The following is a 22,761-nucleotide window of genomic DNA, read 5'->3' as shown; positions in this document are numbered from 1 at the left end:
TGCGGAATCTCCCTCTCGTCAATTTTCACCACCTCATCATCTATCCTTATGTAACCAAAGTTGCACACCATATACTCTAACTTGTAATAGTAGTTTCTTGTCTCAAGTGGGTTTTAAGTAATTGCAGTTCTAAATATCACCATTATTTTTGTAAATCGGAACTACGTTGCTTCTCCATTCATCTAACATTATCATTGTGCTCATAATTTTATTAAACAATTTAGTTAGCCAAGATAAACCATAGATTCCTACGCTTTTCCACACTTCTATTGGGATCTCATCTGGGTCTTGTGCCCTGCTTACTTTCAACCTCTTTAAAGCTTTTTTTTATTTCAGACACTAATTCTTCGTATATATCTACTACATGTGGTGTATTGATGGATAATACAGTCTTCCGGAGCACTATTACTCAAAGTGTCTTCATCTAGTAGGCTATAGAAGTAACCTTCCCATTAGGGGTGTCAATGGGTCAGGTTGGGCTGGGCCTGGCTAAACCCTGACCCTGACCCTAGAGGCCTTAACCTAAACCTTGACCCTAACCCAACCCTGGCAGGGCCAAGAAACCCTCAACCCTGACCCGACCCTGCCAGGGTTTTCTTTGGCCCGACCCGACTTGACCCAACCCTGATAGGGTCGGGCAGGGTCGGGTTGGCCCTGATTGACCCTGTCTTGACCCTGTTTGAGAGGGGGATGAGAGGTGCTGAGACTAAAGACTCTTATGGTATATGTGCTTTGCAATAATACTGATGTAGTGATGCAATTCCCACTCATTCTTGTGCAGGGTGTAGTCATGCAGTGATGCAAATATGCAATGACCAGTTATTCTTGTGCAGGGTGCAGTTAATTGGAGCTTTCTGTTTGCATTATGTGACCCTTTCCTTGTTCTGCCATCATTTACCACAACAGCACCATTTCACCATCCAAATTCTTCTTTCTTTTTTATTTCCTTTTTTGGTGACCATCAAAGAAAAGAGAATTAGGACAAGGGTTCATGTCATTTTCCCTATTTCTTTTTTTTTGATAAAATTTTCCTTGTTTCTTCTCTTATAGGGCAATGGATTACTATGGTTTTGTTCTTTAATCCATAATATTAGGTGGTGTTAATATCCTATTGTCAGTCTGAATAAGAAAATAGGGGCAAGGGAAGCTAAAACACCATCTTTTAGATCACCCAGTGCATGTGATAATTTAACTACAGGATAGCCCTGATTAACAAGAACAAGATATGGGATTGATCAATCCTGAACTACCTCGAAATGGGATCCGAAACTTACAATCTGGATTCAAGATTGATCACATCCCAGTAAAATCCATTTGCAAAACACACCTACCACCTAATCCATGAAACTACCCCGAAATGCCCTCTCATCAAACCAAACCAAACCAACTAATTAACTAAACGATCGACCCCTTGTTTTCCACATCTCCAACTGATAAATAAAAAAATTAAAAAATAAAAATCTCGTCGTCAGTGATAAAAAATCTCATCCAGTATTCTTTCTCCCCCCTCCCTCCCTCCCTCCCTCCCTCTTCATCCACCTTTCCTTCTTCGCAGAGAGAGAGAGAGAAGGGGAGGAGGTGGATGGGACAGAAAACCATAGTCACGCAAGAGCACACGCACACGAAGGAAGCAAGTGAGAAATAGACAAATAATTTTGGTTTTTTCATTTGGTGATGGCGTAAACAGCAGTGTTGTTGCGAGGATGGGGAAAGGCCCAAATCAAATGAACATACCTTGATGCGAATCTGGGAAGGAGGAACCGAGGAAGAAGAAGGCAGACTGCTAGTCGAGCACTCGAGCGGCGGCTTTCTCGTGGATGAAGAATGAAAGATGAAAACGAAAAGGGAATATGGGATTAGGGTTATCATCTCTTATGGGCATTTTGGTATTTTCACAAATATATACACTTATAACTAATTCAGGGTCGGGTCAAGGCCGGGCCGGGCTAAGCCCGGGGTCTTATCCTGGACCCGACCCGACCCTGCCAGGGTCGGGTTCAGGCAGGGCTCAGGGCAGGTTCGGGCGGGTTTGGGCCAGCCGGGCATTATTGACACCCCTACTTCCCATATCTTCTTAATGTCCCTCATCCCTTATTATGTTTTACATGTAAGAATCTTGTAGCACAAAATTAAGGAAAAATCTTATGGTATAGCAACAACAAAGGTTTTTTCATGACAAACAACGCCCCTATCCAACTGTTCTCTTGAAAGCTCGGCCATCATATTATATTATAGAGCAAATTACATGCACCCCCTAGTGTTTGAAACAATAACAGAGTACCCTCCGTAGTTTCACCATTTACTTATAACCCCTGACGGCTGACGTGTTAATGAGGTGCTTGTCTTTTACCATTTTTACATCGGTGACTTAAATGATGTACCATTTTACCCTTATATACATCTCCAAACCAAAAAACCCTAAATTGATTTAGGGTTTTGCTACACACCAGCTCCCGTGAAGCTTGCAGGAGACCAAACCATCTCCGGTGGAACCCTTCGACGAAGGTTAGCCTGAGACCCTTTGTTTTCCGCATGGTTAATCTGTATAAATTGAAGAGGAGAAGCGATTGAGAATGATAAAGATTGAATCTTTATGGATGAATCCACAGTCCTGCAAAGGGGGAAAAGGGTTTTCTGTTTAAGAGAAGGGCCAAGGGTCAGCGATCGACATGCAGAACAAAGTTAGATAGCAGCAATAGAGTCCCCGGTGATGATTTCTTTCTTCGCAGATTGTATGGAAGATTTTGGGGGAGATGGATTTCGGTAATGGGTTATGTCTCATAAGGGTAAAATGGTCAATATGGATATGATCAATGTAAAATATTGAAGGGTAATATGGCCATTTTTAATCTCCACGGCCTTTACCAAGAAGTTAAACGAGTGTTACCCTGAATTGAATAAACCAAAATCGCATCTCAAATACAACAAAATTTACTAAGCGGTATCCAAATCTTGTCGCAAAAGCATAATAAAAGCTCCAAGAGAGACAGAACTCACAGGTAGACTCAATGGCGAGGTCGTAAACCTTAGAAGGTGAGTACTCCATCTCAAGGTCATCTTCAGGGAGGGGGGGGACGGACCAAGAGGTGCCACTGGGAGGCGTTATTTTCTCAGAGCCAGAGGCAGAAGCGGTGAGAGACGTTCGTGTAGTTGGGTTTCTTGATTTTGTCTTTTCAACTTTGGAAATTTGGGGTTGTGAATTTGGAGGTGTTGGAATATGCAATCCAGAATACTGTGGGGGTATTCTCTCTCAAGTTACTGGTTATCCAGAACGGACCAATCCTTTTGGGGTTAGTTTATTTATTATGTTATTAGGTACAGTCGGCTATGTGGGTTGTAGTCCCACATCCCCTAGTTTAGTCTCTTTGTAATTTTCCCTCTATTATAAATAGAGGGGCTTACCTATCAATTAAATAACTCAAGCATTACAATCAATTCTTCTTCCATCTTCTCTTCTCTCTCAAGTTACTGGTTATAGGTCCTAGGTTTTCTATATGATTTCCTCACAAGGGAGCAAGGAACAACAGCAAGCAGCCACGATATCTGTCTTTTTTTTAAATTCAAAATTCTATAGGGGAGCCTCCCACGATTTTTCCTTTTATAAATAAAGGCCAAAGGCCAAGTCCTAATACAATCTAACTTCCTCTTCACTTAAAATCGTGGAAGGGATCTAATTGCAATCAAACTACTAATTTAAAACAGTAAAATGTCCTAACTACCCCTACTAACTTAAAATAAAAAAATCTAACTTGAAACAACTAATTTAAAAGAAGATTCCACATTAGCCAATAGGATATAAGAACCCCAATATTAGTTTCTACATAATAAATAAACTAACCCCAAAAAGACCAGAATACCCCCACGGTATTCTTGATTGCATATTCCAATACTCCCCCTCAAGCTGGATTACACAAATAAGTAAAGAAAAAAGATCCAACTTGAACTAAAGAAAAAAAGCACTCCTAATAATGCTAACACTCCCCCTCAAGTTGGCGCATACAATGTACTAATGCCCAACTTGAACAAAATGGAAAAAAACTAAGGTGTAGCAGAATCCAGCTTGACATATGACATAAAATTTTGAAGTTAAATAACTAGAGCAACAAGTAGCGGAAACGAGTTGAATTAGGCAGCGGAAAAATACTGTATCAACCCATATGACGTAAAAATGTTTGCATTATTATGGAGTTCTTTTTTTTCCTTTTAGTTCAAGTTGAATCTTCTTTCTTTACTTATTTGTATAATCCAGCTTGAGGGGGAGTGTTGAAGTACTGTTCATGTGACACTGTTCACGTGAACAGTGATTTGGTTGATATGTGTATCTTCTATTTTCCTAATCCTAGTTGGAGTCCTAGTTTCTAATTATGTCAAGTCCTAATTCTACTGTGAGTTGTTAGTCTTAGTTTCAGTTTGAGTTGTTAGTTCTAGTTCTTTTCCTATTGTAACTTGGAATCCTATCATGATTAGGAATTCCTAATCTGATTAGGAGTTCCCTTTTCTATTGTAATTTGAGATTATAAATACAAGCATTATGAGGGAGACTGATAAGTTTAACAGTTCTCTCCTCTTCCTCATCTTCTTCTCTTTCTCTCTTCTTCTTCCATTCTCAATTATGGTTTTCTTCATCCATACTCTCTAACATTGTATTAGAGCTAGACAACCAGTGACTGATTCTCTCCAAGATTGCTGTTTTGAGAGTCGATTTTAAATTCTGGTTTGAAGAAGGAAACCCTAGTTCATAGAGGAAGAAGAGGAACTAGGGTTTCACATACTGGTTTCGATGACAACTGAAATAGTGTCTGAAGATCATACCTGAAGTTGGGTGTGCATCGATTACTGAATCTGGCTGCTATTAATTTCTGCTGAAGAACTAATGTTGTGCTCCATCGATATGTATTTGCTGCTCTATTTCGCTTGCTATTACTGCTATTGCAAGTTACGATTTATTTCCTTCTATGGATTCTTGCTATTTGATCGCTGCTTGTCATTACTCGATTTCTTCTTGAATCAACAATTTTATTGTGCTCTGTTTGTGGCGTAATAGTCGATCAACGAATCGAGTTGATCCTGTTAGTTGCATCTTCTTTCTTCCCGCGGCTCGGGGTACCATTACCTCTCTTGGAGGTGACCCAGTATACTGAGTTTTAGGTCAAAACTCAAAGGGAGTTGTGAGATATGTTCTTGAAATCAGACCTAAAACCATAACTACCGCTTTATCTGGTTTCAGGAATTTTTTGTTCAACCTTACCTTTGTTATTCAACTTTTTGTTGCTTGCATTCAAGATGGCATTGTGTTGCGATTCTCCACCCAAAATTTCAAGGTGATTGGCGGTCGAATGAAGAAGTTCTCTCGATATACGCTGGTTCCAGTTCTCTGCCTTCTCCTTTCTATCAAGAGGTAGGAGATGACTCCCCCTTACATGTCTTTATCTAATTTATGTGATTCCATATATGCCCCTCCTTTTACCCTTAATTCAAACATATCCTTTAGTTATTGTCCCTTCCTAGTTTGTCCCCTTACAATAATTTTAATTCCCATCATGTCCCATTGCCTCTTTAACTACCAAATTGACCCCTTGCAAATTCTGATTTATTACCAAATTGCCACTCCTCCCTTAAATTTGGCCTTGCTTATGCATATATATTTATGTATGGATTTCATTTAAATTACAATTCTACCATTCCCCTATTTGACTACCCAATTGACCCTTGAAAATTTTGGTTTATTACCAGTTTGCCCTTTGGCTTGGATTGTATTTAAAAGTGGATTTCCACCAACTTACAGCCATGCCACTCTTTTTTTTCAACACCGTACTCTTTCAATAATTCTAATTCCCTTCATATCCCATACCTTTGGTATTTACCCATAACACCTTTAAAAACTTCTAGTAAATTATAATTTTGCCATTCCTTCCTTTTTTTATACCCATAGCACCTTTGGAGAATTCTGAAAGTTTATACTTTTGCACTATCTCTGACATAATCTCTATTATTTGTCCATGTGTACTACTACAAGTGAGGGGGGAATTATGTACAATACACCTGCAGACATTGCAGAACACAAAACTTGCAGGAATATTGGTGCAAGACATAGAAGATCAGTTTTCTCCACCATTGCCATTGGGTATCCTTCGTTATTGGGTTGAGTTTGCCGTAAGGGGGAGATTGAAGTATTGAAGAGTATTGAAGATATTTGGTTGTTGCCTATTTAAGGATTTTCAGTTGGGTTGATACAGTATTTTTTCGCTGCCTAATTCAGCTCGTTTCCGCTACTTGCTGCTCTAGTTATTTAACTTCAAAATTTTCTATCATTATGACAATCTGAGATTCATCACTGGTTAGCTATTGAAGATCGTTAAAAGCTGCATTTTTTTAGAAGAAATTCTAGTCTCAGTTTGCTGATCATGTCTGTCCAGGTTTTGAAGATCAATTATTTCAAGTTCTTGAAGGTTTATTTGGGAGCTACATTCATCTGTCAAGCTGGATTCTACTGCAACTTAGTTTCTTCTCATTTTGTTCAAATTGGGCATTGATACCTTGTATGCGCCAACTTAAGGGGGAGTGTTTGCATTATTATGGAATTCTTTTTTTTCCTTTTAGTTCAAGCTGGATCTTCTTTCTTTACTTATTTGTATAATCCAGCTTGAGGGGGAGTGTTGAATTACTGTTCATGTGACACTGTTCACATGAACAGTGATTTGGTTGATATGTGTATCTTCTATTTTCCTAGTCCTAGTTGGAGTCCTAGTTTCTAATTATGTCAAGTCCTAATTTTACTGTGAGTTGTTAGTCTTAGTTTCAGTTTAAGTTGTTAGTTCTAGTTCTTTTCCTATTGTAACTTGGAATCCTATCATGATTAAGAATTCCTAATCTGATTAGGAATTCCCCTTTCTATTGTAATTTGAGATTATAAATACAAGCATTATGAAGGAGACTGATAAGTTTAACAATTCTCTCCTCTTCCTCATCTTCTTCTCTTTCTCTCTTCTTCCTCCATTCTCGGTTCTAGTTTTCTTCATCTATACTCTCTAACAAGAGGGAAAGGTTGAACTCAAACGCGTGGGAGAATGGGGTTGTGAATTTGGAGGGAAAGGTTGAACTCAAACGCGTGGGAAGGAGTGGAAATAAGAGTGAGTCTCCATTAAAGGGTGCAGAGACCGGCTCCGCAAGCTGAATGCACACCACCAATGGAATGTAGATATGCTTTTGATCTCTCTCTCGCTCTCTCGCCGGTATTTCAGTCAATAATTTAGATTTTTGCCATGCGATCTAGAGGACAGCTCATGGGGCTCCCCCGCACACACACGATGGCAAGTTTTAGCCCTCTTTATAGAGTTGGGTTTGAGGCCCCATATGTTATGATTTTGATCATCGCCAGCCCTCTTTAAGGGGGGGCCTACCCGGGCTGAGTGTTCGGGCATTGTGCCCCCTAACTGAACCCTCAGAGAAATTAAAATTTAACCTCACAATTGAGATTTTTGCCTCTGAAACATATTTTTGGGAAGGGTTTGCTGTCAGGTTGTGCGGCCAAAGAGGGAGGGAGCAGCACCAAGGGCATTCTTTTTCCTATTTTTTTTTTTAATGATTTTGAGTCATATAGGCTACAGGCAAGACCAAATCTAAAATTTCAACATATTCTAAAGGATCTCAAATTTGACATTACATGCTCCAACTTCCAACTCTGATAACAACTTAACCACAGGAAGTCCAAAGGTATAACTGCTCTAGCTGTCAAAGAACTAGAATGTGTTCTCCGAAAGTTTAGTACCCAAAAAAAAGTGTTCTTCAGAAGTTACATTCTATGATATACTAAAAGGAGGGGAAAAGATTAAAAAATAGAAGCCTCAGAATGAATTGAAATGGACCATCCGATAATCCCAATTCCAGAAGAAGGGGGATTCTCTTAGTTAACGGCAACCTCAGCCGACAAGTAATTGGGATGAAGGGCACCTTGTTCTGCTACTTTGGTCTTGGATAGCTTGAGCACCTGCACTGCTTCTTCAACTTTAGCAGCCAAGGACTCAGGTGATTCCAATAACAGTAGCAGTTCGGAGTTGTCCATCTCCAAAAGCATCCCGGTTATTTTTGCTGCAAGATCATACTAGAACCAACAAAATGCAATTTGAGGGGGGGGGGGGGGGGTCAGTAGCAGAGTTTAAAAGGTCTTTCAACAAGATCTATGTGTACTAAATCATACCTTGTGTTTCTTGATAATGGGGTAAAGGCGTTCGCCAAGTATCTGTTTCTGGTGCTGTGGAGTAGCAGCAGCAAGCATGCTACTCAACATCGCTGATCCTTGGGATGCTACTCCAACAGAGATGGAAGCAGCTGAAGAGACAGCAGATCCATTATTCATCTCATAAGGATGCCCATTTGGCACATACTTGGCTTGTCCAGCTCGCTGCCATCCAAAGATCATCCACGTAATGGTACATAAATGATAGACAGCAAAACATATACTCACATAACAATAAGTAACTGTGCAAAGATTAAGCAAGACTTACCAGCTGATTGCATGATAGACAGCAAAACATATACTCACATAACAATAAGTAACTGTGCAAAAATTAAGCAAGACTTACCAGCTGATTGCTTGAATCTTTCAACGAGTTCACAGATTGAGTAAATTGCAAATGTTGTCTACCACCCTGAGGAAGCATATGGCCATTCATCCTGCTCCTATTTTGTCTATGCTGTCTTGGAGTATTAGGAACCTGTGTGAAAAAATTTTGTATAAATAAACCATGTATAACCATTCTATATTATAAGCATAACCTTAAAACAAGTGACAAATACTTACCACAGGAGGTGGCATGGGTTGAAAAGCTGGTCCGGTTGGAGATGCATATCCATTGGCCATCCACCCTTGTCTCAAACTCAAAGGTTGATACATAAGGCCCTGCCTTGGAGGAATTTGTGAAGCAACACCAGGAGGAGCTGTATAGTAAAGATGAGGATAACCAGCAGGAATAACTGCAGTTGAGGGACCCGCTAATCCCGTAATACGCTGGGCATATTGAAATTCCAATTGTGCTTGCCTGTCCTCTTTCCTTTGGGCTATAGCCACATATAACGGCTTTCGATGAAACATGCATCCTGTAAGAACCAAGAAAAAGAATTTGATTTTTATGCTACGATGGCTCTGTCTGGGTGATGATGCATGTAGGGTAAAAGGATGGGTGAAGTCATCTTCTCTGTCTGTGCTTAACATGTAGGGCATAGTCAAGGGTTTGGATTCATTATCTGATTGGTCCAAGCAAGGAGTTACTCCCTGCCGAAACTCACAGCAAAAATGACTTCCACCTTTGTATTCATACACTTAGGTAAGAATTATATAAAAACTTCACTTGGAAATTCAAAATAAACTTACCATGAAGAGAATTCACAGCCATGTTCGCTTCTTCTGGAGTTGAGAAGCATACAAACCCAAATCCCTTACTAATTCCTTTGTCATCACGCATTAGCTTAGTAGAAGTGATAGTTCCACACTGACTAAAGTGTTCTCGAAGGTCATCATCATCAACATCATCAGCAATGTTCTTTACATATACATTTGACCCCTAAATTGACAAGGGTAGAGTTAAGAGGGAAAAGAAAGAAAAAAATAATATTTTGGGGGGAGTGGAGATTATTGTATATCAGACACCAGTGGCAGTGGCAACCTTATATTTCTGAATTTTCTCCTTGCGTCTTTCATCAAATTGATGATGCAATATTTGCTCCCGCTCCGCTTTCTTTTGTGCCCGTGCTACATATAGAGCCTTTGACCCTGTTCAGGACAAATTAAAGGGAAAAAAAATTGGATCATCATAAAGCAACATTTCCCAGTATGACATTTTGCTGGCTATTAAAAACACGGAAAGTTACCAAGTTGGGTTCCATTCATTGACTCCATTGCCTGTTTGGCATCATCAGGGTTATCAAAGTTCACAAAACCAAAACCCCTTGAGTTCCCATTATTGTCCTTCAATATGACCAGATTAGTAATTTTGCCAAAATCAGAGAACTTTTCCAGCAGAAATTCTTCTGTGATATCTGGATCCAGATTCTTCATGTACAGATTGGTGTATTTTGCATCAGGGCTGGGTAAAACCCGTTCACTCTTTTTAACAAAATTACCAACATATCTGTATCATGCAAAAGTTATGGGGCAGTAAATTTCAGCAGACCAAGCAAAAAAAATTATATTAATATAAATGAGTGGGATTTAACAGAAGCATACTACAAGAAAAAAAAATTGGTGCAAAGCTGAAATGATAATAATGATAATCTTAGTAATAGTAATAATGATGATAAGGGTAATGAAAATGCTAATGATACATTATGATGATAAATTCAACACTGTCACCATGGGAGAGAAATGAAAGAAGAAAGAGGTTGTACATACATTTGTTTGCCATCAATAATGGAGCCATTAAGCTTCTCAATGGCAGCATTGGCAGCTGCTTCAGACTCAAACTGTACAAACCCATATCCTTTGCTTTTTCCATCCAGGGATATCTCAAGTTTGCAGGATGATATGTTCCCAAACTTTGAGAACATCTCATGAAGTTTCACATTATTGATAGAATCATTCAGATTCTGCCATGATACCACAAACCCACATTCAAATCAAAGTCCAAAACAAAAGAATGATGAATCTCACCAAGATATATTAAAAAAAAAAAAGGTATCTCTCTTACAAACAAAATAGAAATACCTTGATAAACAAATTCCCAACCCCACTCTTTCTTGCATCTGGATCACGATGTGACCACATAATTCTAATAGGTTTCCCGTTCAACAGAGTGTGGTTCAGTTTCTCAACGGCACGAGTTGCTACTCAACACAAGTGAAACAAGTACAGAAGTAAATGAACTAAAATTCAATCAAGAAACTGACAAAATATAAGAACACAAAAAGAAACAAGTACAGAAGTAAATGAACTAAAATTCAATCAAGAAACTGACAAAATATAAGAACACAAAAAGAAAACGCAAAGTAAGAAACTGTTTCCAACAAATAAGACTGGGGAAAGGTGGATACATCTTTCACCTTCGTATCACTTCTTTCCCTCCGATGAATATTAAAAAACATTACCCACAACATGACTTACAAATCAAGAGTGAACTAATAAAATAAAGAATCCAACCTAGAGAGATGGAAGATCCACTTAAGCGAACTATCAGCAGAAGGAACAATACAAGAACAATCCAATTACGATGCAAAGCCTAAACCCATTTTTCATGTTCTTCTTCTTTCTTGATAAAAGCAAACCAAATTTGATTAAAATGTGATTAATCTCGCATTGTACATTCCACGGCAACGACCCAGAAGAAAAGATATACAAGAAAGAAAGAAAAACCGGAGAAAAGGAAAACAAAAATGAAATTCAATAAAACAATGTGGAGAAGGAAAATAGAAAAGGGTTTGATCGATTGAATGGGTACCGTCTTGGGTAGTGATAAAGTTGGCGTAACCGTAACCAAGAGATCTCCCAGACATGGAATCTCTACAAACCCGGACAGATGCAAGGTTCTCGATGACGGAGAAAGCATCGAAGAGTTGCCCATCGGTGAGGTCAGGGTGAAGATCCCCGACGTAAAGCGAAGCAGGAGCAGGGACGGTCGAAGGAACCGCCATTGACGAAATACAGTAGCCCCCGTACACACCAGGCGGAGGAAGAGAGAGAGAGAGAGAGAGCGCGAGAATTGGGAGAGAAAGACGAAAGAAGTAAGGAAGAATGAGGTTTTTTTCTTGGTGGTCTTCTTTCTTCTTGTCCTTTTTCTGATATGGATTTCTGCTACGCAGACGGATTGTGAGGGGAAGCAATAAGCAGAGCAAGAGAAAGAGAAGCACAGAATGGTTTCCTTTATAGGGTTTGAGTTTCGTAAAGAAAATCGGAATGATGTAATAAGGAGAGAAACCAAACGAAGATGATGGATGATTCGGGTACCAAGAGAGAGAGAGAGAGAGAGAGAGATGAAAGAGGAGAGAAGCGAAGAGGGTGAGGAGAGTTTGTGTGGATTTGCATTGGCGCGGGAGTTTGGAGGGTGGATTTTATATTTTAGGGAATTGGTGGGTGGGGTACCCGTAGCAGAAAAGGGTTGAAGGGGTAACAAGAGAGAGAGAGAGAGAGAGAGAGAGTTCCTGAAGGGAGGTGACTCCCCAACTCTCTCAGAGTCTGACCCAGTCCAGTCCACGTCACACTCCCCTTTTCTCTCCCATAAAGGGTAAAAAATTTCCATTCACGAACCAAATTTAAACCACAAGACAAGCCCTCGCCGCGGGCCCTTGTAGTACTCGTGTCCTCTCCTCCACGCTTTTCTTTCCTTTCTTTCTTGTCCAATTTTCTATTAATTAAAGGGGAAATTTTTTATTTTTAGTAACAATTAAAGGGGAAAATGATGTAGCACATGATCTAGATGGTTGTCAAAATGGAACCGAAACTCGTTTACGATCAAATCAAATCGTACCACCAAGAAATGGTGTGAAAACCCGGCTCAACTGGGTTTGAACCGATGACAATTAAAAAAAAAAATTATATATATATATATATATCATAAATCATTTTTCTTACATTTATCTTCTATTTACCTATTCCCTTTCCCTTAATTTAATCTGATTATTTTTAAAAAATGGAATGTGATGCCACCTCACAAGTCATGCTTGTAATATATCAATACATGAAGTTGAATATATACAATTAAAAGATACGAAGGTGAAACCGAATATAAATCGACATTACAAATTGCATGTAAACCGGATAACAAAAATCGAATAGAAATTGATAAAATTGAACCAAATGTAATTTTAATTTCACCTTGTCAAAATATAAACCAAATCAAAATTAGACCGATTGATACCCTTAGTACTCAACACTATATTGTATAATGGAATTCGTCACTCTAGCCTCATATGGATCATTGGATCCCCTCTCCACATCTCAGTCATGCAATCTAATAGTTATTGTGATTCTAGTTTCTCCACCGCTGCCACTCTCTCTCTCTCTTCGCTGCAACCCACTGGTGCCATTGTTTCTCTCTCCTTCCCTCTCCCCATCTTTCTCCACCGCCCCTCTTATGAAACCGCCACCCCCTACCCATCTCTGCAACTCATGCTATGATCAAATTCTATAATAAACGTTCTCCAAACTATAATTTCACAAGTCTATGAAAATATTTTCCAAACCCAAATGGTCTTGGCCTTTTAGAGATGCATGACAAGGAGAGAAATCATATAAAGCTGTGGAGAGTTTGAGAAACTGTTGAAGTCCCACAAACATTTGGGAAGAGAAATTGGTCCATGTGAGATGACATTTCCTATAAACTGAGCATCGAAAAGTCCCAAACCATCAACCGCCATGAGAAATCAAGAGTAGTCGTATGTAGCTTGCCTCATTAACTCTCTCAAGCTACAGATCAGAGTCTATGATTCTCAATGGTACCTTCCTGTCTCGTTGATCTCATGCTAAACTGTTGGTTGTAGCGTGCGACGAGGGGCACCAAGTGGGGAGGAGATGAGGGGGCAGGAGGGTAAGATGGTAGTGGGTGGTGGGTGGTGGGTGGTGGGGGGTGGAGGTGGTTGGCAAGGGGGCAGGGAGACTAAGGAGCGGGAGGGCAAGTTTGCAGCAGAGGCAGGGTAGGACAGTTGGTACGGAAGAGTGTGCGCAAGGGCAGGGCGTGGTGGCAAGGGGGATTGTAGACACCTCATTTTGTCACCCTTGAGGCCGTCCTGACAATGAGAAGGTTCCCTCGAGGCATAGAGATCTATTATGTATGGATTTGGAAGATTTTCTCTACTCCTTAACATGTTCACAAATCATCCATATAAAATGACCAAAATAACCATGAAAGGAAAATATGATAAAAAGAAGTTAGCTATCCCAAAAACTTGATGGTATGTCTGAATGTCGGATTATTTTTGTCATATCCAAATTTGGTCTTGTTTGAACCTTGGAAGAATATTTTATTTTTGATGAGTGTGACCCACACTGGAGGTTGTTTCTATAGTTCAATTCTGTCCCCAATTTTCATAATAGGTCAAAGTATGCAAATATGTGAAAAATAGATTTTGAAACATCGGATTCGGACATACAAAGCCTAAGATATGGGCATCTAAATGTTTCAAAACCACTCCTGAATGGGTCTGACCTAGCCCAATTCTAATTGGAACTAGACCGGTTAAGAAGTGAACCAGCTAAAGCGGCAAAATATGGACATTCGACACTCCAACGAAGGTCGAAATTGAAATGAGTCTTGTCGCCAAAGATAGAACGTCTATCAAAAGGGACCCCTTTAAACGTTAAACAGAAACTTCAAAACGTCGGATTTATCAGAACCACAGAAGCACCAAGCTTTGGTTGACAGTTAAGGCCTCAACTAGATGTTGAAAGTCATTCTTCGATAGTCCTTTGTTGTCAAACCGAACCTCTTCGATATTGAATTCTGCAGATTTGCAGTAGATTGTGGTTTCCTTGTATGGGATTTTGATGCCTATTGCAGATGGAATGGATTTGACAATCTAGAAGCCCATATATGGTCATTCCTTAGCCCCAAATAAACCTCCTTGGACGTGAATCTACATAACTGTGTGATTAGCTAAGTTTGTTGGCATGGCATGGTATGCACCATTGATGCATAAACCTTTGGGAAATTCCCAAAGGAAAACTTGGATGGGGTCTTGTAACCCTAAAACGTGTTAGGAGTGTGTTTTCCTTATAAAATCTATAAATAAGAGGTCTCTCACACTCCTGTGTTTGACACAGGAACCAAGCAACCACTTAGCATTTTTTTTGGTGGGAGACCGTTCTCTGTGGGGGAGCATGGCCTCTACGTGCACACAAGGCTCAGCACAGAAACATCTTTGGGGGCAGAATTTCCACCTTTCATAGGGGGCAGAATAGTCATTTCACCCCACTGTCTGGTACACCCCACAGAAAACTTCTCTTTTTTTTTTTCTATAAGAGAAATGTGGGCAAAGGGTTAAATCGTACAAGAATAATCAGAAACAATGAACTAACGTCCGTATAAAATTTTTCCCATGCTTGCTGCCTTTGTCCCAGGCTAATTTAATTACTGAGATGGTTGTTGGGTCCCTCATCAAAAGGGCCCATTTGCATCCCCGATGACCACCATGTATCGAGCCAGTGAGATGATTGTTATCTTGTAATATATATGGACAAGGATTTCCCATGCAAATAATGTGAGATATTTCAATATCATCAATTTGTTCCAAACATTTCAAAAGAAATTGGTCATTTTAACTGTTAGATAGACCGGGAGTTCTTTTGTCAAAAGTATTTTATCATTTTAACCATTGGATAGATAGGAAATTCTATCATCTATGGATAATGTTAAAAGAATTTAGTCATCGGAAAAAAGAACTCTATCTGGGAATCAATCTCTCCTCTCCATATGAAAAGACAAATATGAACCCTGTTTTGAGGAGGATAGAGATAGACACATGGGAGTGCTGGCGTAGGCCAAACTTCTGGACAAAAAACTCCTCCCCATAGTTATGTTAACTGTTCTCCTCTTTCTTCTTTCCTATTTCAACTCAACTAGAATCCGGTTACTTGCAACATCAACAATCAGATTCTGATAGTGGCAACCAACAACCAGTCTCGAACATTTTTGTTTTCCAACAATATACAGCTACATACTCTTAAGGTACATAAATCTCAAACTCTCTAATTTTGAAGGGAGAGGGTTGGGCATGACACCAGATTTACCGAGGGTTAGACATGATACTAGATTTCGGTAAACTGGCAACATACACCAATCACAGGGCTCAACAAAGGAGAGCAAGGAGTAATTTTCAAAGGGGCAAGAGAGAGGATGACACATGCCAGCCTTTTTCCAATATTAAACCTAGATTTGATAATTTTTAGGTTTGAAGTTCCATGGTTAATTTGCCAGAATTTTTCATTGTTTCATTATTACTATTATCTTTTTTGGAATAAGTTTTCTTCCACCGTCGATCTGCAGCCATTACTACTCCCCCTAAACTAGTTGAAGGTCCAAACTACCCTTCCCTCATTCCACTCCCATTAACGGACACAATGAAAGAATACCTTCTTCATCATAGATGAAGGAAACTCCCTCCCCCTCCCCTTTTCAAACTTAAGGCAGGTTTGAACTTTCATGGCTAGTTTTAAAGATTCTGAGAGTTTTTCTACGGTAGGCTGCAGGTGCCATGCAAGCACCTGCGTCCAAACACAGAAAAGGCAAAATGATCAATCCGCCTCTCATGAAATGAATAATCTGACCCCTGTTGGATGCCCCCCGTGTGCTCTCATTGGCCCCCCTACTGGTGCAGGAGTCATACAGCTTGGTGCACAAATAGGTAAGTCGACCATTGATACCCTATGGACAGGCATGCCCATAAAACCTGCTCCCTAAATAAAATCAGCGGAGGCAATACATATCAAATAAAGAATGGAATTTCCAATTGTATTAAAATTAAAAGCTACAAAAATAGAAACTCTGCAAAAAGGCAGATACGCACAAGGAAAGCCACAATGCTGACTGTTATCAGCACACGGTGTACATTTTGTGATGAACCGCTGACACTCAGCTGTCCTGCATTGACAATTTCACCTGAGCCAGAAGTCACAGAGACATTTACAGATGACGAACCTGAACAGTAGTTCAAAACAAGGATAGAATTTATTAGTAATGAAACTTGATGGAAAAAACTTATGGATCCATGCAGGGATTAGTGAAACTTACAGTCAAAATCAGTCCATCCGATCCGCTGATTTACCAAATCATAAACGAATACCTTGTCTCTTAAAGCAAGGTCTGCAGGAAAATGAGTAAGGAAAAAAGGAAATCCACTATTATTACTTTCTAGCCATGCTTACCAGCTTGCAGTTTTTAATATATCATTCATTAATCAGAACAAATTTGCACACATGAGAACAAGAAATATTGCTTTGCCGTAACTGCACTTTAACTAGTTTCCACTTTGGGATACAAGACTAGTGTTCCATACTCAATAATTTATTATGACAAAGATATATTGTTTGTCCAGGATGGGTATTTCGAAAGTCTTCACCATGAACAGTATGAAAAAGTTTAGAAAAAGGTTCATTGCAAGAGTTCACTCAAGAACAGTAGTACACATGATAAAAGAAAGAATTTTTAAGGTTTTAATATCTTGATAACTCCCACAAAGCTTCATCAAAACATACAAAAATACTAACCGTATGCGAGTATGCATCTGAGCAAGCTCCTAGAGCTTGACTAGTGGCATTTCAAGTTAATCACTTTTGCAGTATTTATGTAACATATTCCAAAAGAGCATGCATTTCTCTTGATATGAGTGTATTGTTCCACCAAAGCACAAAAGTTTACTGATAGACTTGAAAAAATGATATAACTGACACAGCATGCATATCTACAACATCTTTACAAACTAGATGATGATTCTCACTGAGAAAGGGAATAATGACATAATTATAGGATCTGGTCTTAATATAATGTTAAATTAAGTCAGCTCATGAAATGGGCAATATAAAAAATAATGCAATTGAAATAACTCAATACACAAAAAGCAACACAAATGCTATTAAATTGAAAAAATGCAATTAAAAAAAGCTAATCCATATGAAAAGTTACATAAGTGATATTTATTTATACTTGCAACAAGAGATGGACAATATAGATGTAAGTATCAGCATGCCCCTGACACATAAAGCAGTTAGGTGACTGTCCGGGCCAAATTTAATTGTCCCAGTTATATGGGTGGTTATTGGTGTGTTCCAAAAGTGAGTATAGATGACTCCATGCATGCATAGGTGTCTTACACAATGCTGGATTTCATAATAAGTAATATAATGATGAGAGCTTTTGGTCCAGGGTTAATACCTCCTAAAATTGTCATCGAGATATCTACTAGTCTTTGAAAACCAATGCACCATAATTCAGTACCTACCTGTCACAACAAAGCACAGTAACTCCAGTCAAGTTTTTTAAATAGCCGGACCATAATAATTGAGAAAGTTAGAATCTACTCGAAAGAGTCTAAAGATAAAAACAAGTTAAAAGAAAGTTGAAATACTCACATCACCACTCTCTTGTACAAGGTATTCCACTGGTCTTAGAACCATAGTTGCGCCACCCTCAAAGTTTAAAGAAACCACAGGAAATATTTCTTCAACACTGAACCAAGAAGAATACATTCAAATCTTAGCATAAACAGCCTAAGCAGTGGCCTACTGCACCGTATGGCCACGATGTATCCCCGTATTCCTGGATGGTTCAGTGCTCATAAAAAAAAAAGAATTTAATGAAGGGAATAATTGAATATGAAGTACTTGCTTGCACGCCCACACAGGTAGCTTTAGCTCATTCTATATAGCTTTACCCCTCTCTGCGAAGTAGGGGTAAGGCTGCGTACATTATGACCCTCCCCAGACCCCTCAGTGGCGGGAGCTTCGTGCACTGGGTATGCCCTTTTTGTTTAATCTTTCAAACAGACTATCTGACTTGTGCATAGTCAAAAACCACGCATACAGTGTCGTATGGAGGCCCAGGCTACTGCTTGGTTATATCTCATCAAAACAGGTTTTTGACAACAAAGAAGCATCCTCTTTAACAATGAGAATTCAATTACGATGGTAAATTGGTAATAGAAATAAAACCTGCTGGAGATGAGATAACATGGGTTTCCTTTAAAATCTAAGCGACGGACAGATTGTGAAACAGTGTTACTTATCTGCAGAATCAAGAAGAAAATGAACTTCAGAATATACTGGTAAATTATTTTTCTACCACATAAGCAAACTACAAGATTTTGAGAGGTGCCTGAGGTGTGGGGGGGGGGGGGGGGAAGCTTGGAGAAATGAAAATTAAATTGTTTTAGCACAACCTTGCAACCTATCAAAAGAGTGAGCTCACAATTAAATAAATTAAAGATCCAGGAAATTATTACTACTACAACAACTTACTGCTGTGACAAAAGGATCATAAGCTCCTCCTGCAAGGTATGACAAAGTAGTTCCCGAGTCAATTATAGTTCCTTGGTTGGTTGAAGTTGCAAACACTGCTGGATCAATGGGTAGCATTTGCCCATTGACAGCAATGCTCCGCAAATTCACATTATAATGAGGCCTGAACGTTCAGAGACACAACACATTAAAACTTGCCACAGAATCACTAGCCGAAATAAAATAAATTTTGGCAGTATCAGGCCTTACATGCCTCTTATCTTCCTTTTATGTAAATAAACAAGAATAAGACTCCATCAAAACCAAAATACATTGTTCTACTTAAAACTGCCAAAGTTGTAATATATAGGGATATAGAATAGACATTAATGGTTGTCATCCAAAGAAGCATGCCTCATGCATGTTCAAAGGCACAGTAATGCAGTTGAATATAAGTTCAAAGGTAAATAAGCAAAAATATTTTTTTTCCCTAGATCAAGGAAAAGTAGTACAACTACAAGCAGAAAAAACGTATTACAATAGAGACCCCTTACAAGAAAAAATAGACACAACATGCATAGGACAACCTTCCTCCCACCCCCAAAATTTTAAAAAAAAATGGTTGAGAGATCCAGAGAAACCCTTTTCTGCCAAAGGTTTGGAAGTCAAATTTGACTCCATTGAATAGTGGAAGACCCAAAACAATGTTACCTGAATCCCTGACAGCTATGACAAACAAAATTGGGTGAAACACACGCTAAAGATTGATAATGAACTAAGCAAAAGCAATGGGCCTTTTAGACACTATGCCTCATGCACAATCAAATTGAAAAGGCCTCCCATTCCTTAAGCCTCCAAGGATATTCGGAAGTGAACGAACCAAGAATTTTTTTTTTTTTTAAAAAGGGTGTACCCAATGCACAAGGCTCCTGCCATTGCTGGGGAGGGTCATAATGTACACAGCCTTACCCCTGCTTTCACAGAGAGGCTGTTTCCAGACTCGAACCCATGATCACTTGGTCACAATGGAGCAATCTTACTGTTGCACCAAGGCCCACCCTCTAAGAATATAAAATTCCTATAAATTATAATAAATCAAATAAAGTATTAAAATCCAATGAACCGCCTAACACCCCCTCCCCAATGTGGCTTTACACCATGCCATTCTTTTTTCCATCCCAATTACATCATAGCATCACAAAGACACAAACTATAAACACTTGACACAAAAAACTAGCATGACCAACCATCTCTAGAAATTAATTCGAAAAATACCAAAATCCAGATCAATCATCCTATCTCTATCCTTAGTTTCTATTATGCTATTTCAAAACATTCAAAGGTTATTTTTTCTAATATAATCTGTCAACACAGGAATAGAGATCAGGAGGCGAAAAAACAACAGCCATTTGGACAACCATTACCAAAGTATTGAGATGAAGATCCATATGCATGTCACTTGGTAAGGATAAAGGCTTAGACCAGATAGTTTTCATGATAGACAACAATAGACAATTAAGCACATTCATTTTGAGCAGTATTCTACCTCCTCCTCCCCTCTCCCATCTTCAATGCATTTTCCCTTAACTCGATATAGTTTCTATAAAGCATAAGAATTCAAAATCAGGCACAGATAGACAACTATGGACTTAAAATATTGATGCTTGGCAAAGTGCTCAAGAGCCCAGTCAATCGTGAATGATTACATTCATGCTGTACTAAAAGGCAGCTTGTCGTATTCAAGGCTGTCACAGAAGCATAATGCAAGATAGGATTAACAAGCACAAAAATGTATCCAATAAACAATTGGATAGTACTGAAGTCCCCTACTTTACAAGGATTAACACAATTTAGAAGAGAAGATCAAACTGCAAGTAAACAAAACACTTTCATTTGAAGGAAAGTAGACATACTGTGATGGAACAAGAGGAGTATAAACGATGTTAGGAGCCACAATCTCACCGAGAACCCATATGCCCCCTCCAGCATTTGATCCAGACAAGCAATGGGAGAAACTTTTTGGCGCAATTCCTCGTGAAGACAGTTGTGAAATGACAGAAAACTTAGACTTCCCAAACCCAAAGATTCCATCAACTGCTCTATCTGGCTTGGTCAGGTCAGCAGCCTGGTGGTTGCTACATCTGTTTAAAATGTCCTTATCCAATTCTGTAAGTTCAAACAAACAAATAGAGGAAGATTGTGGTGGGGTGGGTGGGGAAGCGTTAAGTCATGAATAGCTCACCCGAAAACGATGGAAGCAGAGGAATTTGAGAATGAAGACTCGAAAATTGTGTTGAAATAAAACATGTCCATTACATAATAACCTGATGTTCCACTGCCATCACCGTAATGGAATGAGTAACTGCAGTGTGAGCCATCAGAAGAGCAGTCAGCGGCTGTCTCCGCAACCGCTAAAGAGCATGTATCAGAAGAACAAGATATAACCGAAGCTGTGGTCGAGGTGGTAGGGTCAAATGATTTGAGCTGGATCTGCAAAAGCAAAAAATTTCATCAATAATTTCTTCCCTTGGTACTACATAACCTGGGGGAAAACTTCAACAGAAATTGGAAGAATAAGGGAGAAATAGATAGATATTTTACACTGAGTCCGCTGGATATTGGGCAACCATCGCAGGGATTGCAAGCAACCCACAAGATGTCACTTCCAGTATCAAGCTGAACATAGAATTCCTTCGGAGGAGACCCCAATTTCACTGTCGTATAATAAAGCCTAAACAGGACGAACAACACAATAGGAACATAACATTTATGTCAAAATCAATCACAACCCAAATGGGAAAGAAGAAGAAAAAAACATGTAATCAACACAAACGAAAGCAACAAGAAGTGAAGATCATCAAAGACGATTAAATACATGGACACAAATGAAAAAGCTACTAGTAACTATCCATTTACAAAATATACCAACGAACAACACCAAGACCTTCAATCTCAAGCATCGTACCCAATGAAAGTGGTGGCTCACCTACTTCTACCTACTGCAGTAACTGCACCTATATCCTTAAGCGCATACATAAGGAGAAGCACTGAAAAACGAAGCAGCAAACAAGACCAAAACCCATGAGTTCCCAGCAGCGCATCCCAGCCCCGGAAAGAGAAAGAGAAAGAGTAAACCGAAAACCGAAATTGAAGAATAGAACCCCAAAACAAAGCCAGTCTAACTTGAAAATGAGTAGAAACTAGAAAGCACTAAACCCAAAAGCTAAAATAAAATTAGACCCAGAAAAATACATAAATATTAAAGAATTACCCGACGGTCATGGGATTATAGGTGCCATCGACGTGAAAATCGATCACTCCGCCTACACTCTGCAAGATTCGGTGATGCCTTGCCCTGTCCCGAGCTCGGAGCTCAGCTAATTCAATTCCATGATTCACCGGAAAAGCTCTCTCAACCGTCAAAGTCACTGGCAAGCTACAAAAAACCAAGGCCGCCGGCAAGAATAGGGCTCCCAAAGCTAAAATCAGGAACGTGGCATGAAGAAACGGCAGCATTTCTTTGCTTTAATCCTTTCTCCTCTCCTCTCTCGCACTCCCAACCGCCCCACAAGTAATATTCTAGACAAAACAAAGTGTTCAGAGGAGAAGATGGAGGTGCGTGTCCTTCTCCATCTTTGGAGTACATATACACTCCCCCTCCCCCTCCCCCCCACCAACACAAGACTTGGAGAGACGACTCCGAGACCAACACGCGAAACCGCAACACAGAGAGAGAGAGAGAGAGAGAGCTTCTAATACAGAAGTTTCAAAATCTGATTACGTCTCTCTTCTTTCTTTTCCATTTCTTGAATATGTAGTATAGATATACTCTAATATGTGCGTTACAC

The 22,761-nt window shown here is 39.4% G+C and overlaps 2 protein-coding genes across 3 annotated transcripts; both read right to left on the bottom strand.

Annotated features, from left to right (window-relative positions):
- Nucleotides 1-7,864: 7,864 nt before the first annotated feature.
- On the bottom strand, nucleotides 7,865-11,841 carry LOC122656882 (polyadenylate-binding protein 7-like). 2 transcript variants are annotated; one of them, XM_043851570.1, is made up of 11 exons: nucleotides 11,696-11,841; nucleotides 11,430-11,660; nucleotides 10,700-10,818; nucleotides 10,388-10,581; nucleotides 9,868-10,127; nucleotides 9,663-9,769; nucleotides 9,371-9,560; nucleotides 8,801-9,096; nucleotides 8,585-8,714; nucleotides 8,198-8,406; nucleotides 7,865-8,101 (listed from the first exon to the last, which is right to left on the bottom strand). In XM_043851570.1, exons 2-11 carry the CDS (start codon nucleotides 11,620-11,622, stop codon nucleotides 7,904-7,906), a joined length of 1,896 nt encoding a protein of 631 aa, XP_043707505.1. In that variant the 5' UTR covers nucleotides 11,623-11,660; nucleotides 11,696-11,841; the 3' UTR covers nucleotides 7,865-7,903. The 2 variants fall into 2 exon arrangements, with proteins under 2 accessions (XP_043707505.1, XP_043707506.1); XM_043851571.1 differs by having other exon boundaries at nucleotides 8,198-8,401; nucleotides 8,583-8,714; nucleotides 11,430-11,673; nucleotides 11,705-11,841.
- Nucleotides 11,842-16,379: 4,538 nt separating this feature from the next.
- On the bottom strand, nucleotides 16,380-22,518 carry LOC122657119 (aspartic proteinase 36-like). The gene is made up of 10 exons (XM_043851896.1): nucleotides 22,185-22,518; nucleotides 21,515-21,644; nucleotides 21,156-21,403; nucleotides 20,827-21,054; nucleotides 18,935-19,097; nucleotides 18,629-18,702; nucleotides 18,050-18,146; nucleotides 17,853-17,919; nucleotides 16,713-16,784; nucleotides 16,380-16,619 (listed from the first exon to the last, which is right to left on the bottom strand). The coding sequence occupies exons 1-10, from the start codon at nucleotides 22,427-22,429 to the stop codon at nucleotides 16,450-16,452; spliced, it is 1,494 nt and encodes a 497-aa protein (XP_043707831.1). The 5' UTR covers nucleotides 22,430-22,518; the 3' UTR covers nucleotides 16,380-16,449.
- Between the last annotated feature and the right edge of the window lie 243 nt (nucleotides 22,519-22,761).

The sequence above is a fragment of the Telopea speciosissima genome, chromosome 3 (genome assembly GCF_018873765.1).
Source record: "Telopea speciosissima isolate NSW1024214 ecotype Mountain lineage chromosome 3, Tspe_v1, whole genome shotgun sequence".
NCBI lineage: Eukaryota > Viridiplantae > Streptophyta > Magnoliopsida > Proteales > Proteaceae > Telopea > Telopea speciosissima.
This window is presented reverse-complemented; position numbering and strand designations above follow the sequence as displayed.

Excerpts from the sequence above, each read along its gene's own strand:
- LOC122656882 (XM_043851570.1), bottom strand. The coding sequence starts at position 11,622 with ATGGCGGTTCCTTCGACCGTCCCTGCTCCTGCTTCGCTTTACGTCGGG. Across the intron at positions 9,561-9,662 it reads AGAAAATTCAGAAATATAAG|GGGTCAAATGTATATGTAAA; the intron begins GTTGCCACTGCC and ends TTGTCAATTTAG. Across the intron at positions 9,097-9,370 it reads GGCTGTGAATTCTCTTCATG|GATGCATGTTTCATCGAAAG; the intron begins GTAAGTTTATTT and ends TGGTTCTTACAG.
- LOC122657119 (XM_043851896.1), bottom strand. The coding sequence starts at position 22,429 with ATGCTGCCGTTTCTTCATGCCACGTTCCTGATTTTAGCTTTGGGAGCC. Across the intron at positions 21,055-21,155 it reads TCTGCTTCCATCGTTTTCGG|ATGTAGCAACCACCAGGCTG; the intron begins GTGAGCTATTCA and ends CATTTTAAACAG. Across the intron at positions 17,920-18,049 it reads TTGTACAAGAGAGTGGTGAT|GTAGGTACTGAATTATGGTG; the intron begins GTGAGTATTTCA and ends TTGTTGTGACAG.